A 16,570-nucleotide genomic window follows, 5' to 3' on the forward strand; every position below is an offset into this window, starting at 1 on the left:
ATGAGGTTGAATTCCCAGTAACGTTTCTGGTATCGTCCCAAAAGTCAGTAAATTACTATTTATATTAATGTATAGATTATATAGATAAAGTTCTATTTTTCTTTTATTATCAATGTGTTTTTTTATTATTATAACAATGCATAAATATGTCTGTATTGTTTAAGGACTTTGGATTTCAATTTTGGCAATTATTTATTCGGTATTGGCTCTCATTTCACCAATTTAAACATGCCGAAATAAATACATACCTATTTATATAAACTTACTTAAGTACCTAATAAGAATTGTGTAACACTGATTATCATCGTGCCGACATCATAGTCACCCTAATGAGTTTGACAATGTTGTCTTGTATTTTTATCGCAAAATGTAATAATTGTGTCTTCCTTGTGAAACAATATTCCACAATTAGAAATTCTTTCACTCCCACAACCTTTAACGCATCATTCATTCACTATTTTTAAGAAATTTTGCATTCACGTGTTTTGATAACATGTCATGACGTTAGGGATACCAATTAACATTCAGAGTTTCTACAATGTCTACCATACCAAAATTAATGTTTTTTTTTTGTTGTGCACATGCTTGGTTAAATCAGTTAATAATATTGACATCATACTTATTTACAAATTTCTTAAAAGATATCAGAACCTTACTCAGAATATAGCACTTAAATAATATAAGAAATTATTTAATTTGAGTAGTATATTGATATAAATACTACCACAATGGTATATTTTTAACATTGGCAACATGTGCGAGTGAGACACCGCGACCCACCTTTGCTATCTCAAGTGGACCGTTTTCTCTAGTCTGGTACGAACGTCTCTCTGGCTGAGTGATAAAGTTCAATTTAGTATGGCAAAAAAAGTGACAGCGCAGTCCATCTTATAAGTCCATGGCCGGACATCAATTTTAGTAAGGGCTCTATAGATCAAGGCCTGTTCACTTCCTAAGAAAGTTATGTCCCCAAATAATTGCGCATGTGTGCGCCTTAAGCTTCTATGTGTGCGTTGGCCTCCGGGAAAAAGTTGCGAGTAATAAAAATAAAAAAAAATTTCTACAGCAACATTGCTCCCAACTCTGATTTAAATTATCACGAATTTTATACATTATTAATCATAAAACGGGACTTAAAACGCTTAAAACTTAATTACATGCGATTAAGTTTTATAATGAATATTTGCTTCCAACTGTCTTTATCAATGTTCATAAAATATATGGAGGGTAGGTACGTCTACCCACCATAATAAAAAATATATTTGTCAATGACTCTGTCCAACTGCTGTGGTTAAAGTTCATAACGAAAATTTTATTTATTAACTCTTTTAATAATACATACAACGTGTACCGCTACGTACCACTTAAGACTGTAAGTCTGTACCTACATGGATTACAGCAATGCACATAGAAAATGTGCTAAATGCGGAGCAACGGCTGTTGAAGCAGCCAGAGTGAAATTTACAACTTTAGTGGGTTCAGAAGGAACCGAGTCATAACGCATCTGGAAAGCGTATTAATTAACCGTGAAGAAATGTATGAATACAAGTTGGAAATCTGTGTAAAATGCCGTGTGTAAAGTGTGGTGTATCTGTGTGTAAAGTGTAATAGGTAGGCATGCCTAATGTTATTTGTATAAAAGGTACTTACTGAAAACTTTGTGAATGCGCTTTATTAATGTCTATTTTTTTATTAAGTTGCCAGTTTTCAGTGTATATTTTTATACGTAAAACATTTTTTAATAAATAATATATATAATGTTATGAACATAAACATGCCTTTTATTTAAATAAATTGATAATACCACAAACAAGGGGTAATATTTGCATCTTGCATATATTTCGTGATATGAAGATAACAAATATGTTTATCAACAGAATTACTACCTACCAATACCCGCCAGGCTAAACCGGTTGTCAACTTTAGTTCCATTGGTACACATCGAGGGCGCCACTAGTATAAACGTATAAACGGTTGGGGACATTTTTAGTGTTCCGTACAAAACTTTGTTTACGGAACACTTATGGGATCACTTCGGTCTTGCAAATCAGTTAAATACGTTTTTCTCAGAGACCGTTTGACATAGATACCTAAAATTTGGAACAGTTATAGCAATTACCACCACTCATATTGTAAATAAGTCAAAACTGCTTATTTCTTATTAAAGGGGGAAATTTAGGGGGTTGAGAGGGGTAGGCTGAAACTTTTTTCATTTGTAAGAATCGTGTGGGGTACCATTAGAAAGCTTGCAAAAAATTGAGTCGATGGACTGATTTTGACTTCATTTTAGACTGCAATAGTTTCGTCAAAAAATGCATTTAAAGTTGCAAGTTTTCATACAAAAATTTTCACCTCTGTCCTGGCGATTTTCGCGAAAACTATAGCTAACAGGCAGCTGACCAGTCAATACCCAACTTAAAGAAGCATGGAGACGGCGGGAAAATTATCAGCTTAACTTTATCTTTATTAGTTTTTCAACTGCAGCTTGACCTTTGGTTGCTTAGGGCTAGCTAACTGATGCTTACACTGGTCAATTCATATTAGGCGAGAAACATCCTTAGTTAAAACTTTGGCATTGAAATTTATGACTTATGTCTTTGACAGAAAGTTTAATTCTGCTTGCTTATTTTTGTGGGATATTTAATTTTATCTCAATAGCCTACTATAAGTATGAGTGAGATCTACAAAATACGACCTTATTATATTGCAAATAAGTTTCAATTTCGAACGGGCTTTCCAACCAATGGACTAGGCATCTCAAAAATTTGAAAAATTCAAATTAAGAATTCCGTTCTTGACTGTCGTTGTGTTTTGTTTTTCCACAATAGGACACATAGAGTTAGTAAGGCGTATAGAGATAATAAAGTTATTTAATATTTATGAACAGCTTTGGCCTCATGTATAGATTTTATTGAGAGTATCTGATTCGTCGAAACAATATCACAATATTCCTTTTCATTAAGTACCATTACATTTCTGTATTAATTGTATAATTATAATATCTATTAATTATATTCAGTACTTATGTATATTTTTGAACGGATCGGTGAGCAACAAGATTCAGGGCTATAACCGCGAAAATAGAAGTTCACAAATTGCGAGCATTTTTCTCTGTCATTCTAATTACGCCTTCATTGGAGTAAAAGAGAAAGATCCCCGCAAATTGCGAATTTCGGTTTTCGCGGTAGCCCCTCAGTCCGGTTACGAGAAAATAATTTTGGAAGACATTAATAGTATATGACAGTTAAATATCACAGTTTTTAGAAACAAAGGTAAAATTGACGAAATATTTAAAGTAATCCGATCTTGTTTTTTAGCAGTTCTAAATAATATTAAAGTCTATATATATGGCATAGAACTAGAAACAAAATCAAATAAAAAATAATAATGAGTTCTAAATTCAAATTGAAGGAGTATACATTTAAGGTATTATAGGCCAAGCGCGCACCACGATATTAATTTTTGCGACACGATTTTAGAATCGCGCTGTAATATATCGCAGAAAATTCACTGCGCGCACTGCGATGAAAAAGTCGACGATTTGTTCATTCTCAATAGGGATTTCGTACCAGTCGCTTGTCATGAAACGTGTCTTTAATATGCGATTGCTGTATGACTTTGAGCATTTATAACACAAAGGTGATCCCCGTCTATTTCCATAATTAAATGGTCAACATCTAGCGTCTCATTTTGAGACTCCATTGGAGATGCAGGTGCCGAGATGTTGGGGTTTGGAGAGCGAAATGCCGACTGAGGTCCGGCCGGGGTGCGATTTTATTATCATAGTGCGCGCGGGGCCATACAACTCCGCATGCTGCAATTCACTTTGCGACAATCGCGTCGCGAACAATCGCGGAAAAATGTGACAAATCACAATTTTAAAATAGCTGCGATTTTTTGTCGCATATGCGCGCACTAACATATAAACACATACGTTGCATTTCTGCGACAAAATTATCGCAGGACAAAAAATCGTGGTGCGCGCTTGGCCTTACTCTAAATTATTATAATACATCAAGCATTCGCGAGATGCTCGACTTCGGTATTCAAACACAAAGCAATAGTACAGTACAATACAGTACAATAGTACATTTAGATACTTATACTATTGTTCTGTGTTTAAGTACTAACATCCTGGACGCTTCGGGCCTTCGGCCCTACGCGGAGCTCGGCCTTCGGCTTTCGCATTTAGACACTTGTACTATTGTTCTGTGTTAAAGCACTGACATCCTGGACGCTTCGGGCCTTCGGGCTACGCGGAGGTCGGCCTTTGGCCTTCACATTTAGACACTTGTACTATTGCTCTGTGCTAAAGCGATGACATTTTGCTAAAGCTCGGCCTTCGGCCTTCGCACTTAGACACTTTGTACTATTGTTCTGTGTGTGTAGTTGAATACGGTATCCTAAAAACAGGCAAACAACCTCTGTAAAATGTAACGATGCGAGCGGTACGGCTACCATCAGTTTGGCATTGACATAAACGCTACCGTGGGCGTGAACGTAATTTACTTTCTATGCATCTCGCTCGTACTGATATATTAGTGCGAAAGAGATATACCTATAGGAAGTAAATTACATTCACGATATCGTTTATGTCAATGCCAAACTGATGGTAGCCGTACGGAACACTAAATGCCTCGAGCTATCTCGGACTTGGCCAAATTATTTTGTATGGAGTTACCGTTCTTCTCCTAGTGAGTATTATATTCTTTGCTATAGATTGCGATCTACGGGCGTACGCGTTTAGCTCATCTATAGGATCCCACCATCTATGACTCCACCGCATCCCGCGCTCCACTCCCCGACCCGCATAGTCAAAATGGCGTCAATTGAATCGGTCAGATCGAAGCAAGGTCGTCGTTTATTTTACTTTTTGTCTTTCATGTTTGCTAAGTGAAATGTAGTAAAGTATTTTAGTTAAACTAAAAAGTATGTTTTGTTTACGTAGTATTTGGCTGTAACAACAACAAACACGTCAATATAATTTTGACGAAGAAAATCAATACGAGGTTGGCGTAATGGAGTCAACGAGCGAGGCTCCCGAGGTAAAATTTAAACCGATTAAGAAGCGGAACCTGAGGCAGCGTATTAAAGACGAAGAATCCGACGATGAAGAGCAGATATTGGCAAAATTAGAAGAGACAAAGGAGCTACAGAAGCTTCGAGAGCGTCCGAACGGGGTCAGCGTCATAGCGCTCGCTACGGGTCAGAAAGTTACTATAGAGGAAGAAGTGACATGCAAGGATCCGTTTAAGGTGAAAGCGGGGGGCATGGTGAACATGCAAGCGCTGAAGAGTGGAAAAGTTAAGCAGGTGGATGACGCGTACGACACTGGAATAGGGACGCAATTTTCTGCCGAGACTAACAAACGAGATGAAGACGAGGAAATGATGAAATATATTGACGAGCAGCTAGCTAAACGGAAAGGTAAGATGTTATTGATTTTTAACAATTTCTTTCATTACGATTATAATTTCTGTAGAATGTGCCCTACAGCTTTCTACAGTTTTCCTGTTTTCCTCTTTCCTATACTCTAACCCTAGGCTACGCTCCCTGTCAGTTATTGTGTTAAGCTTTGTTTTATATTCATTTTATTTACTAACATATATTTTTTTGTTTCAGAGGGACGCAATAATGATAACAAAGATTCAGAGCACAATGACTCGCTCAAATATTTATCTCCTGAAGAAGCTGCCTTGCTATCCCTGCCCGAGCACCTCCGTGTCTCCTCCACACACAGATCCGAAGAAATGCTCTCAAATCAAATGCTCAGCGGCATCCCTGAGGTTGACTTGGGCATCGATGCTAAAATTAAAAATATTGAGGCCACAGAAGAAGCTAAAATGAAACTATTATGGGAGCGACGGAATAAAAAAGATGGCCCGTCACAATTTGTCCCCACAAATATGGCTGTAAACTTTGTACAGCACAATAGGTTTAATATAGATAGTGATGCAAAGAAACGGAAAGTTGAGAAGCCAGAAGCTCCAAAGACTGCTACGAGTGCTATAGATGAAAGTGTAGATAAAATTGTTAAGAAGGCTAAAGGTGAAAGAGCGACTGATGATTACCATTATGAGAGATTTAAGAAACAATTTAGGCGGTACTAAAAGTGACTATTATTCCAGTCCTATTTTATAATCCTTTACAAAAAATTGGTTTGAATTCCAAATCATCAAGATTATTTACATGTCTTTAGAAATCTTTTTAAGACATACAAGTACACTTTGTTAATGGTGATACCTATACAAAAACTATTCCTGGCATTAAAAAAACATGCTTAAACTTGAAGAACATGGTTGTGTGTGTGAAGCAAGGCCATTTCAATGTTGAACAATTTTCGTTTTTAAACGCCACTGCTGATAATCGTGATTTTTAATTTCAATGATAATCAAATTTATATTCATTCCATTTTTCACATCTGGTTGACTACTTTTAGGATTTGTCCTTGTGATTTGATGCTTATAATTTTATTCTTGTTGGGTACAATTTACTTTTTCTCCTTTTTGTGGTAAAATTAGTTTTTCGTGCTTTCTACCACTTTCTCCTTAGTCTTGTGAAAATACTAAATGAATTAATAACAATTTTTTATGACAATTATTTTAGTTAAAAAATATAAAAAAAAATCTTGTGAACATACAAAATAAAAATACCTACATTTGTTTTGGCAATTCAGTTGGTTGAAAAAATATAAAAAAATGTCTTGTGACAAAACTATCTATAGTCAGAATCTTGCTTCATAGCCTTCATAAGATTGTCTCTTGTGTTAATGGAATCTTCAGAGTTTGGGTAGTTTGTGTTTGAATCTTTCCATCGGGTGATTTAGTTTAGACAGTCTGTGAAACAAATAATTAAAATTGAATTGATGAATGCAGAAATTGTCCCTCTTTTCTCTGCAGCTGATTGTACCTTCTTATTTTCTGTCTCTTTTTGAAAAAGATGGATCATGTGAAATCGGTGCGGTCGATGGAACATCGGTGTTGTAAAGTGAATTCCTCTGATCTGAATAAGTGTATGATACTCATTCCCTTGTTGTCTTAGTTTCGTTTAACTAAAGTGGTTGTCATTCTCATTCATCCGATAATGATTTGTATCAAATTACCTATTCAGTCAATCTTAGTTTCTGTTAAAATAAATTAATTTTGTTAATATTTTTTTTTACTAAAATATTCTGCTTTAATATCGCTAGAATATTAAAGCAGAATATTTTAGTAATGGAATTAAAAAAAGGGGGCAATATTTCGTTCTCATATCACTGGTTCAAGTGGTTGTGTCTGGTCAAGAAATAATGTAGGTATAATGTGCAGCTTTTAAGCTATTGTTTTTGGACAATTATTGGGATAGGTAAAAATACAGATAAATATTTTTGTGGCTTAAACATTTTACTAAAAAAATAGATTTGAATAAGTTGGGGCAAGAGGAACAATTGTAGGCAATTTTCATAATATTTCTCTTGCTTTAAGCAAAATAAACTGTTAAGTGACCAGTAAAAATTATAAAAAACACAAGCTACTAAGTACAGCTTCAGTTTATGAAACTTGGGTATATTATTACTCTTTTTGGTGAATAAGGGTGGTTACTTTTACACTTCAAAAAGTTGAAGATTTATCTCGGCCGACTGCGGAACTCTGTTATAATGCTCATCCTGGGGATGCTTATTCGGTTCATTTGTGTCCTTAATTGCTTATACATTAGTCGTAGTTCGAATAAAGTAAAACTAAACGTTTAGCATTAACAGAAGTTTCTAACGTCTTTCTTTTGATTTTCGGCTGCACATGACATGAACTCTTCGCAGCTTTTATCGTTTTAAAGAACGGTAAAGCGTTTTCTAAGAATGTTGGTTTCGTAGCTCTTCGCAGATAGACTACTGACTATGACTATATTATTATGATCGTTAGGTGAAATGAGGCGTACGCGAGTTGATAGTTGGCTCGGAACCGGTCAATACCGGACTGCGGAGAAGCAGTACGACTGGCAGGGTCGCCATGAAATGTGCGCCTGTGCGGCGTTCGTGGAGTAAATACACAGTAAATAATAACTATGAGATTCGGTTGAATACTAAATCCTTTATTGAGGGAAAACAGGGATTTAATAGAAGAGAACTACGTGCATGATACCTATTCTATTTAGTTGACTTCATACAATTACAAACAAATATAATTATGATTGCTTTAATTGCGTCTGCGTCGTCGTCGTACCGTCGATATTCTATTGTTTTATAAAATTTAATGTATTTCCTGTTATCTAAATATTCTAAATGACAAGTGTACTACATCATGCCTGACACTACCTATGTCTACAATAATATAATAATATTTTTTTATTTAAGACCATCGAGGATCACAATATGTGGCAGGGCTAGGTTGAACAGTTTTTGTTAATAAGTAATGTTTTTGAAAGTTGCTTTTCTGATATTGGTGACTATGCCAATGCTCAAATAGGTTTCTTTATTACAATAAATGTTCAATAAATTTGATAAATGAAGGCTACCGTAGTTTCACAGCATCCTGAGCAGTCTTTGCCTTTGTGGCTCTCCTTGAAGAAAAACAGTAGGTACATACGAGGGACGTCTGAAAACTTCTAAGCCTAAGATACAAAAACACAATTTTCAAAGGTAAATCACTGTTTATTTTTCGATATAATCTCCTCCCAAATCAATGCACTTTTTACATTTTTTATATAGTGCTTTTAGCCCATTAAAAAAATATTCTTTATTTTGCCCTTCAAAATGCTCCTCTACGGCCGCCTTCATCTCTTCGTCACTAGTAAATCGCTTTCCCCTCAACTCTTTCTTCAAATTATTGAATAGAAAATAGTCGCTAGGGGCTAGGTCGGGGCTGTACGGTGGGTGGTCGATTTCGTCAAAGCCAACTTCCTTCAAAGCACGCCTCGCAACATGAGCGGTGTGGACGGGTGCGTTGTCTTGCAAAAACAAAATTCCTTTCCTTAGTTTACCTCTCCTTTTTTCAACTATTGCTTGTCGTACCTGTCTTACAAGATCTGCATAATAAAGTGCATTTATTGTGGAACCCTTTTCTAAATAATCGATTAAAAGAATACCATCACAGTCCCAAAACACCGTAGCCATTAACTTAGAGGCCGACTTTTGCACTTTAAATTTCTTCGGCGGCCGTTCCCCCTTCTCAATCCACTGCATTGATTCGGACTTACACTCCGGGTCATACTGTCTGATCCATGTTTCATCGACAGTTACTATTCGGGAACAAACTTCGTCTATATTATCTTCGCACAAGTCTAAAAACGCCTGGGAAGTTTCAACACGACGTTCTTTATCGAAGGCAGTAAGCATTTTCGGCACCCAACGAGCACTAACTTTACTCATGTGCAAATGTTCGTGTAAAATTTCTCCGACTCGTTCTTTACTTATACCTAGGACCTCAGCTATTTGCCAAACCTTAATTCTTCTATCTTCCAATACCAACTTTTTGACTTTGGCTACGTTTTCTTCGGTCACTACCGATATTGGCCGCCCTGAGCGGGGGTCGTCTTCGATGGATTCCCGCCCGAGTTTAAATAAGCGACTCCACTTTTTGACTGTGGCATAAGAAGGCCCAGAAGCACCGTAAATAATAGCCATTTCCTCAAAAATACACTGCGGTGATTTTTCACTTTTTGTAAGGAACTTAATTACAGCACGATGCTCAATTTTCGTAATATTCGCTGGTAATTCACACATTATGTAGTTTCTAGTTGAATATCTCGAAACAGAATAATAAAAATCTGACATATTGTTTTCTTAATAATTTATTTTTAAATGGCCTTTCTAGCGGCCAGTATCATAAACACATATACAACCTCGAAATACCTTAGGCTTATAAGTTTTCAGACGTCCCTCGTAGTCGCTGTTCCTGAGTATGGTTAAAGCAGGCGTAAAAGTGCCTTTTAGGCTGTGAAGTTCCTTCTGACTGCAAATTTCTTAGTTTACTCCATTCCTTGGCAGTCTTTTTACTGTTATTATTTTTCTGGAGAATTCTCCTGAGTATGATTTCCTAAAGTGCCATTCCCGGGAAAATTTTCGGAAACATTCCTGGAAACATTCACCTATGAAGGGAAAATACGGGAATTTTAATACTGTATACCTATACCAAAGAGAATTTGAAACTGTGTGTCTAATACTGTCATAGGGGCAATTCCGTCCAGTACAGATCTTCTTCTTCGACCTAGCGTTTACCCGGCTTAGCGCCAGGGTCCGCTTTCCTGCTCAGTCTTCTCCACTTTGCCCGGTCTTCGGCATCCTCGGGTGTGAGATTGTTCTCTCCCATATCCGCTGTCACGACGTCCAGCCAGCGCTTCTTAGGCCTACCGCGTGAAGGCCCTAGCTTGAACAGTGAGATTGAGGCATCTATTTCCGACGTAGTCTACCGGTCTGCGGCGTATTTGGCCATACCATCGGAGGCGATTTTCCTGCAGCTTATCCGCTACGTCACGGATTCCGAGGCTAGTACAGATGTTAAAAAATAATTAGGCAACGAATATAGAGCTGGCTAATGAAAGTAGACTAGAAAGTAGCGGCAAATTTAAAAAAAAATCGACGTGATGCAACACCGTGTACCTAGGTATTCAAAACTGCGAAGAAACGATAATGATACTTGACCAAAAATATAATTTTCTTACTAGTATACCCACATATACGTAAAAATTTCTCGCTATAAGTTTTAAAAGTGCCCAAATTGTTGGTAAGACAATATCCCAGTATAATGTATGACCTAAAAACTTGATGCCATACAAGTAGTGGCAATCATCTGACAGTAAAAAAAACCTTTAAAGAGATAATAAATTAATTACATACTCATAATTAATCTACTTATAATGCGTCTAAGAATAGGTTTTTTTCTTCACAAAGTGATGCTAACTTCATGGATCTTCTTGGATTTCGCTTTATGTAATGCCATTTGCACATTGTTGTGAGGTTAAAGCGGAAAAAGTACAGGTTATATGAAATCCTTAGGTGTACTGACTACTGAGCGTTTTTAGAGGCTTGTCTGTTGCCTTCGCTGACTTCGCTGATGATGATTCCGTTGTTGTCGATGTGGATGATGATGTAGAGCTGGAGCTGTCCCCAGTGCCGCTGCCGCTGCCAGAGCTACTGAGACTCAGGCTTCGACTGCGGTTCTCCTTATCTTGCTCTTTCTTTTTCTTTTTACGGGGTGTCGACTCCGTGGTGGTCGTGGAGGACATTTCTCCGGTTTTCTCTTTTGTTTCCTTTGTTTCTTTCTCTGTGATTGTTTTCCCTAGTGTTTGCTGGGATGGCCAGCTAAGGTGTGGGGATAGTAGTTTTCTTAGATTCTCTAGTGGGGGGATGGAGCGCTTTGTGGGAGTGGGTGAATGGGGGGGGGGGGGGCGTCTCTCTTTGCCTTTTATTTTTCTCATTCTAGGTCAGACGGTTGAATGAGATCTGTTGTAGCGGTGAGATCCATAGCTTCTTCATTTCTTTCAGTTCAGTCGTTGTATTGTATATTTAAGAAGAATAATTAAAATCACTCTCCAAAATCTCAACTTCCATCGAATCCTCCGAAGCTGCTACTTCCCACACTAATAATAAATTTATACGTCCAGAGGCTGGGTTATATGGGTGGAATTGGGCACCAGACACACAAAACTTATGTTGTTGGTATTACATGCAGCCAACACGTCATTATCAAGATGTGAGGACAAGTTGTCTATCAACACCTTCTTCCCTTCCAGCCTATTAGCATGGGGTAAAAAACACGTCATAAACCAATCTCTAAACGTTGGCGAGTCAATCCACCCGCTAGCAGTGCGAATTGTACCTGCACCCACGACTACAACAAGGCTCCTCACAGCAAGGTTTTCCCACAATCCCCCTTTCCTTCCATGTGTCATATAAGTGGGAACTTTTATAGATCACGTAAGGTGGCAACAATGTACCGTCTGCCGAACCACAAACCATGACGGTTATACTGCTTTTTGAAAAGTTCATGATCATGACTTTTTCTGGATACTTCACTCCTCGTCTATAAACACACCTCTTCTTGCCTGGGTCATCGGCCATATTCGACTCGTCGTAATTGAAAATATTGGACGGCGGCACATTTTCTATCTCGCGTTCTAAGTTATCAAAATATTGATTTAATGATGTTCGTCCTACACAAGCTCTAGACCTTTTAATGTTTGTAGTGAGTCTTTGCCAAAATCATTTTTATGCCGTTTTAAAACGCTCAGAGCCCACTCCACACCTGGCAGATTATTTGGAAAACGTTCTATAACCCTTCCTTGTCTATCCAGAAAAGATTTAGCGTACATACGGAGAGAAGAGGAAATCCCCAATCACCGCACGTAGCTGCAGCACTCAAAATGGCGGTCTCTTCCACGTGTGTGAAAACGGGTTGTCCACCGTGTCTTCTTCTATTTAGCCCCTTATATTTATTGTATAGAGTCCCGAAAGGAATATTGTATTGAATAGAGGCAGCGTTTATGCTTAATTCATCATTAGTTATTTTAGTTATAGCCTCTTCTAACTGTTCTTGGATGTAATTTTTATAGTTGCGGCTACCCGCAACTTTTTTATACGTACGAACCATGCCCATGCAATCTGTGGACAAGTATGTATACTAAAAAAATTAGAGATGCAACGGATAGTTGTTTGGCCGGATACCGGATATTTGGCCTGACCATCGGCCGAATATCCGGTATCCGGCCGCCGAATATCCGGCCAGCGGAACTATACCTACATTTCGGTTTTTCAAGTGCGCATTCTGCAGGTTTGACGTGTTTCCTAGTAAACGTTCGCGCGGACTCTGTTCTAGGTTCGAAATGAGTGCGCGTGCAAGTTAGTGGAATGATTAAATTGTTTTAAAATAATTAACAAGTACGATTATGACCGTGTCTGTTTCTTTAATCCAATTTGTTTACTCCGAAATCAAGCAATGTTACTATCCGGTATCCGGCTGGATAGTAGGTCACTATCCGGTATCCGGCCGGATAGTAAAATAATGGCCGGTTAGGCCGGATATCGGATAGTAACCGGATATCCGGTGCATATCTAAAAAAAAATCAGTAAGTAAATAGTTTTACATACTAGCTAAGACGTCCTAAAAACACAACTAATATATAACATCAGACTGGCACACAAGGGTTGATCACACGTTGACTTATAATGGCTTATCCAATGGTGTTTTTACTTTGTATTTAGCCGATAGGGTTACTTTGATAAGCGTATAAACTTCATAGTGTACAAAATAATTATTTCTGGGGCTAGATTGATAACTATCAATGTCGCCTCTGATATGAAATCAAAGTAGCCTCGGTTAAGTATTGTGCTCGTATAAATAAACATGGCGGTCCAAAGTAACAAGTGAAAACATGCTTTTAATCACAACAAAACCTAAAATTAACTAAGCTATTCACTTTTCATGAAATAATTATACTTGCGGTTGCCCCCCTGAAGTTTTACAGTAGATATTTTTACAATAATGTCAATGTTACTCTAAGATATTAATTTTTAACAACTTCAAACGATCTTTGTGCGTCCACGCATACAGAAAAGATGGCGAATCGTCAAGCTTGCCAACAGAAAAATAATAATTTAGGCTGCGTTCCATTTTACGGTGAAAATCTCAATAATGTAACTGATTTGAGTAATCATCAAAATCACCCAATTTCTCAAAGCAACCCCGTTTTACGGTACTGAGCGTTTTAGAGGTTTGTCTGTTGTCTTCGCTGACTTCGCTGATGATGATTCCGTTGTTGTCGATGTAGATGATGATGTGGAGCTGGAGCTGTCCCCAGTGCCGCTGCCGCTGCCAGAGCTGCTGAGACTCAGGCTTCGACTGCGGTTCTTCTTATCTTGCTCTTTCTTTTTCTTTTTACGGGGTGTCGACTCCGTGGTGGTCGTGGAGGACACTTCTCCGGTTTCTGTTTCCTTTCTTTCTTTCTATGTGATTGTTTTCCCTAGTGTTTGCTGGGATGGCCAGCGAAGGTGTGGGGATAGTAGTTTTCTGAGCTTCTCTAGTGGGGGGATGGAGCGCTTTGTGGGAGTGGGTGAATGGGGGGGGGGGGACCTAAGGATTTTATACCTCACCCTTTCAGATTCAAACTCATGTTGTGGTTAAATTTGGTACTTACACCCTATTTTCTCGGTATTTCTCAGTCGTTGAGTCTGACGTTTTGATCTACCTTCCGCTCGATGCGATTCAGCTTCACGGAACAAGCCGTCACGAGCTGTATAATTGCGTTTGGGTGGTTAATTCCGCTATTCCGTCCAGTACAGATGTAAAAAACATAATTAAGCAACGTATAAAGGAAGCTCACCATACACAGCTTTGTATACCGGTTAAGCCCGGTTAGTACCCTTCCTCCTTTTGATTTCGTGATTGTCATTGTTGGTAATGCATTCTTGTCTTGTCTGACGGTGTCAGCCTCCTCCTATGAGGATGAAGGGAAAAACTTTTTGGCATTGGACGAGCGTTTTGACCTGAAAAGATAATTAATAAATGACTATTGAATTGCTACTTCCATGTAGCTTAATCTGGGATCCTTGCTCCGTATAGGAAACTTGAGCTTTGGCGTTAATTTTCAAAGAGTGCGACTCTTTTATGGCATTTTAAACTATCCATACTATTTAACAATTCTGCTTAGTAACCAACATCTCACACCTTCAAATCAAGAGTGAACAGGCACCTTCTGGGCGAGCTCGCTCCATCGTAGGCCACGTCTACGCCTCGGCTAGTCTGTGGCCATGAGTAAGCCCATTCATAATGAAAAAAAAAAAAAAAAATCTTGCTTGAGAGTTGAGACACCGTTTTTAAAATACATTCCAATGTCCTGGACAAATATTTTTCTGTAGCCTGTGTGCTCGATGCGCTTAAGCTTCACGGAACAAGCCGTCTCGAGCTGTATAACTCAATTACCTTATCAGTATAATATATGTTGGTCAAACTGTCGCTTGAATTCAAGTTCTTCCTGGCTGACCATTTCATTACCGAGCTCCAAAGCTTACTCAATTCCTTGGCAGACGTTACATTGTCAAATTGTCACAGTTTTCCTTAAAGAAGACTGATTCGTAGTCTGATTTTCCTGAGTACAAGTACACCTATTATGAAAATAGGTTTCAAGAGTCGGCATGACCTGATCCTAACCCAGTGCTGACTGCTGAGCGCTGTTACACTCTACTACGAATGGAACTTGTTTGAATAGAATAGAAATAATTCGTTAGCACAAACATAAAATGGAAAATTATACAAAACAGAGAAACATAAAAAGGAGAAAGTGCCACGAAATGGTCACCTCACCTCGGCATGCAAAGTTTGCTTGATGCGATTAAGCTTCACGGAACAAGCCGTTTCGAGCTGTAAAACTTAAGTACACACTGCTTCGATGACAATGTCATCTACTACCTTCATTTTACGACATAGATATTGAAGTTCCATGAAAAATCTCGGCGCAGCTCGTTCGAATGCCCCAGAAATCCCTCATGCCAGCAAGATATGCCTTTCTTCCAGCAGCTATTCCGGCTGTATAACCTTCAACGAACGCAACACGTTGGTTCTGTGCATTGCTCGCTGTGTCGTGTTTTGGAACAACAATGCGGTACCTACCACATTCTGAGATTTGGGCTAACTCTTAGATCGACTCCGCTATCAATGTCCATTTTCATAGCAAATTCGCAGTATTGCGGTCGTTGATACGGTGATAATTTATTCAGCAATTCATTGACCAACTGTGGGTTGTTTAGATAACCCTGTGCCCGTATACTTCTTAAAATAGAGAATAAGTGCTGTAGTATGCTTGCGCGCAGACGCAGGTAACGTACCCATTTTACGTCATGCTTATGTGTTGTGTGTGTCGTTAATCGCCTTATATTCTTCTACAAGCGCGAGAGAGAAAGTTAATATCCCTACCTTTTATCATTCCAGGAGTTTTTAATTATTGAGATTTCTTTAGGGATTTTTGCGCACCCTTGTTATTCTACATCTTGACCTATTTCTTTTCAATATAATAATTCCGGTCAAGGAATCCGTCCAAATATGCCAGTCGATCTCCAAGAGGTGGTGAGGCGTTAAACTTCTCGAACCGTAAATGTGGTAGATCCTGGTAGTTGACGGGTCCGAAGATTCCCAGCATATTGAAGTTGTGATTAACTGTGGCAAGCCATCCTTGCGGGAATCCGCCTGCAGCTGTCATGCAACAGGAACCTCTAGCATTGCGGGCTCGTCGACGGTGGAAAACATTCAAATTCGTTTGTCCGCTGGTAGTTTTACTAAATGCACCGGGGCTCATAATTCGTACGTTATTAAGAGATAGTCGTACTTGGTTATCATCAGCAGCTGTTACAAACGTTAAGTTACTGGTACTAGGCCTTGGGTCTATATAACGTCGCGAACCTTCGACGATACCCAATTCAACAAATTTCAGCCTGTGTCTTAATTCTTTGAGGACGGTATTCACTCTAGACATCACTTCTCCACAATATTGAATTCTTCCTGCAAGGTCATCAGTCTGCGGGAAATGGAGATTTTCCAAACGCGATGTTCCTTCTGGTCCTAAGACATCGAAAGGCCCATACCCTAGCAGGTTCTCATTAGGGGCG

At 38.5% G+C, this 16,570-nt stretch overlaps 1 protein-coding gene across 1 annotated transcript; it reads left to right on the forward strand.

Annotated features, from left to right (window-relative positions):
* The first annotated feature begins 4,812 nt into the window (after window positions 1-4,812).
* LOC134670838 (splicing factor C9orf78) lies at window positions 4,813-6,112 on the forward strand. The gene is made up of 2 exons (XM_063528658.1): window positions 4,813-5,427; window positions 5,623-6,112. Exons 1-2 carry the CDS (start codon window positions 5,019-5,021, stop codon window positions 6,108-6,110), a joined length of 897 nt encoding a protein of 298 aa, XP_063384728.1. The 5' UTR covers window positions 4,813-5,018; the 3' UTR covers window positions 6,111-6,112.
* Window positions 6,113-16,570: the final 10,458 nt, after the last annotated feature.

Source organism: Cydia fagiglandana, chromosome 14 (assembly GCF_963556715.1).
Source record: "Cydia fagiglandana chromosome 14, ilCydFagi1.1, whole genome shotgun sequence".
Lineage (NCBI taxonomy): Eukaryota > Metazoa > Arthropoda > Insecta > Lepidoptera > Tortricidae > Cydia > Cydia fagiglandana.

Coding starts and splice junctions, on each gene's coding strand:
- LOC134670838 (XM_063528658.1), top strand. CDS start 5,019: ATGGAGTCAACGAGCGAGGCTCCCGAGGTAAAATTTAAACCGATTAAG. Junction 5,428..5,622: donor GCAGCTAGCTAAACGGAAAG/GTAAGATGTTAT, acceptor TTTTTGTTTCAG/AGGGACGCAATAATGATAAC.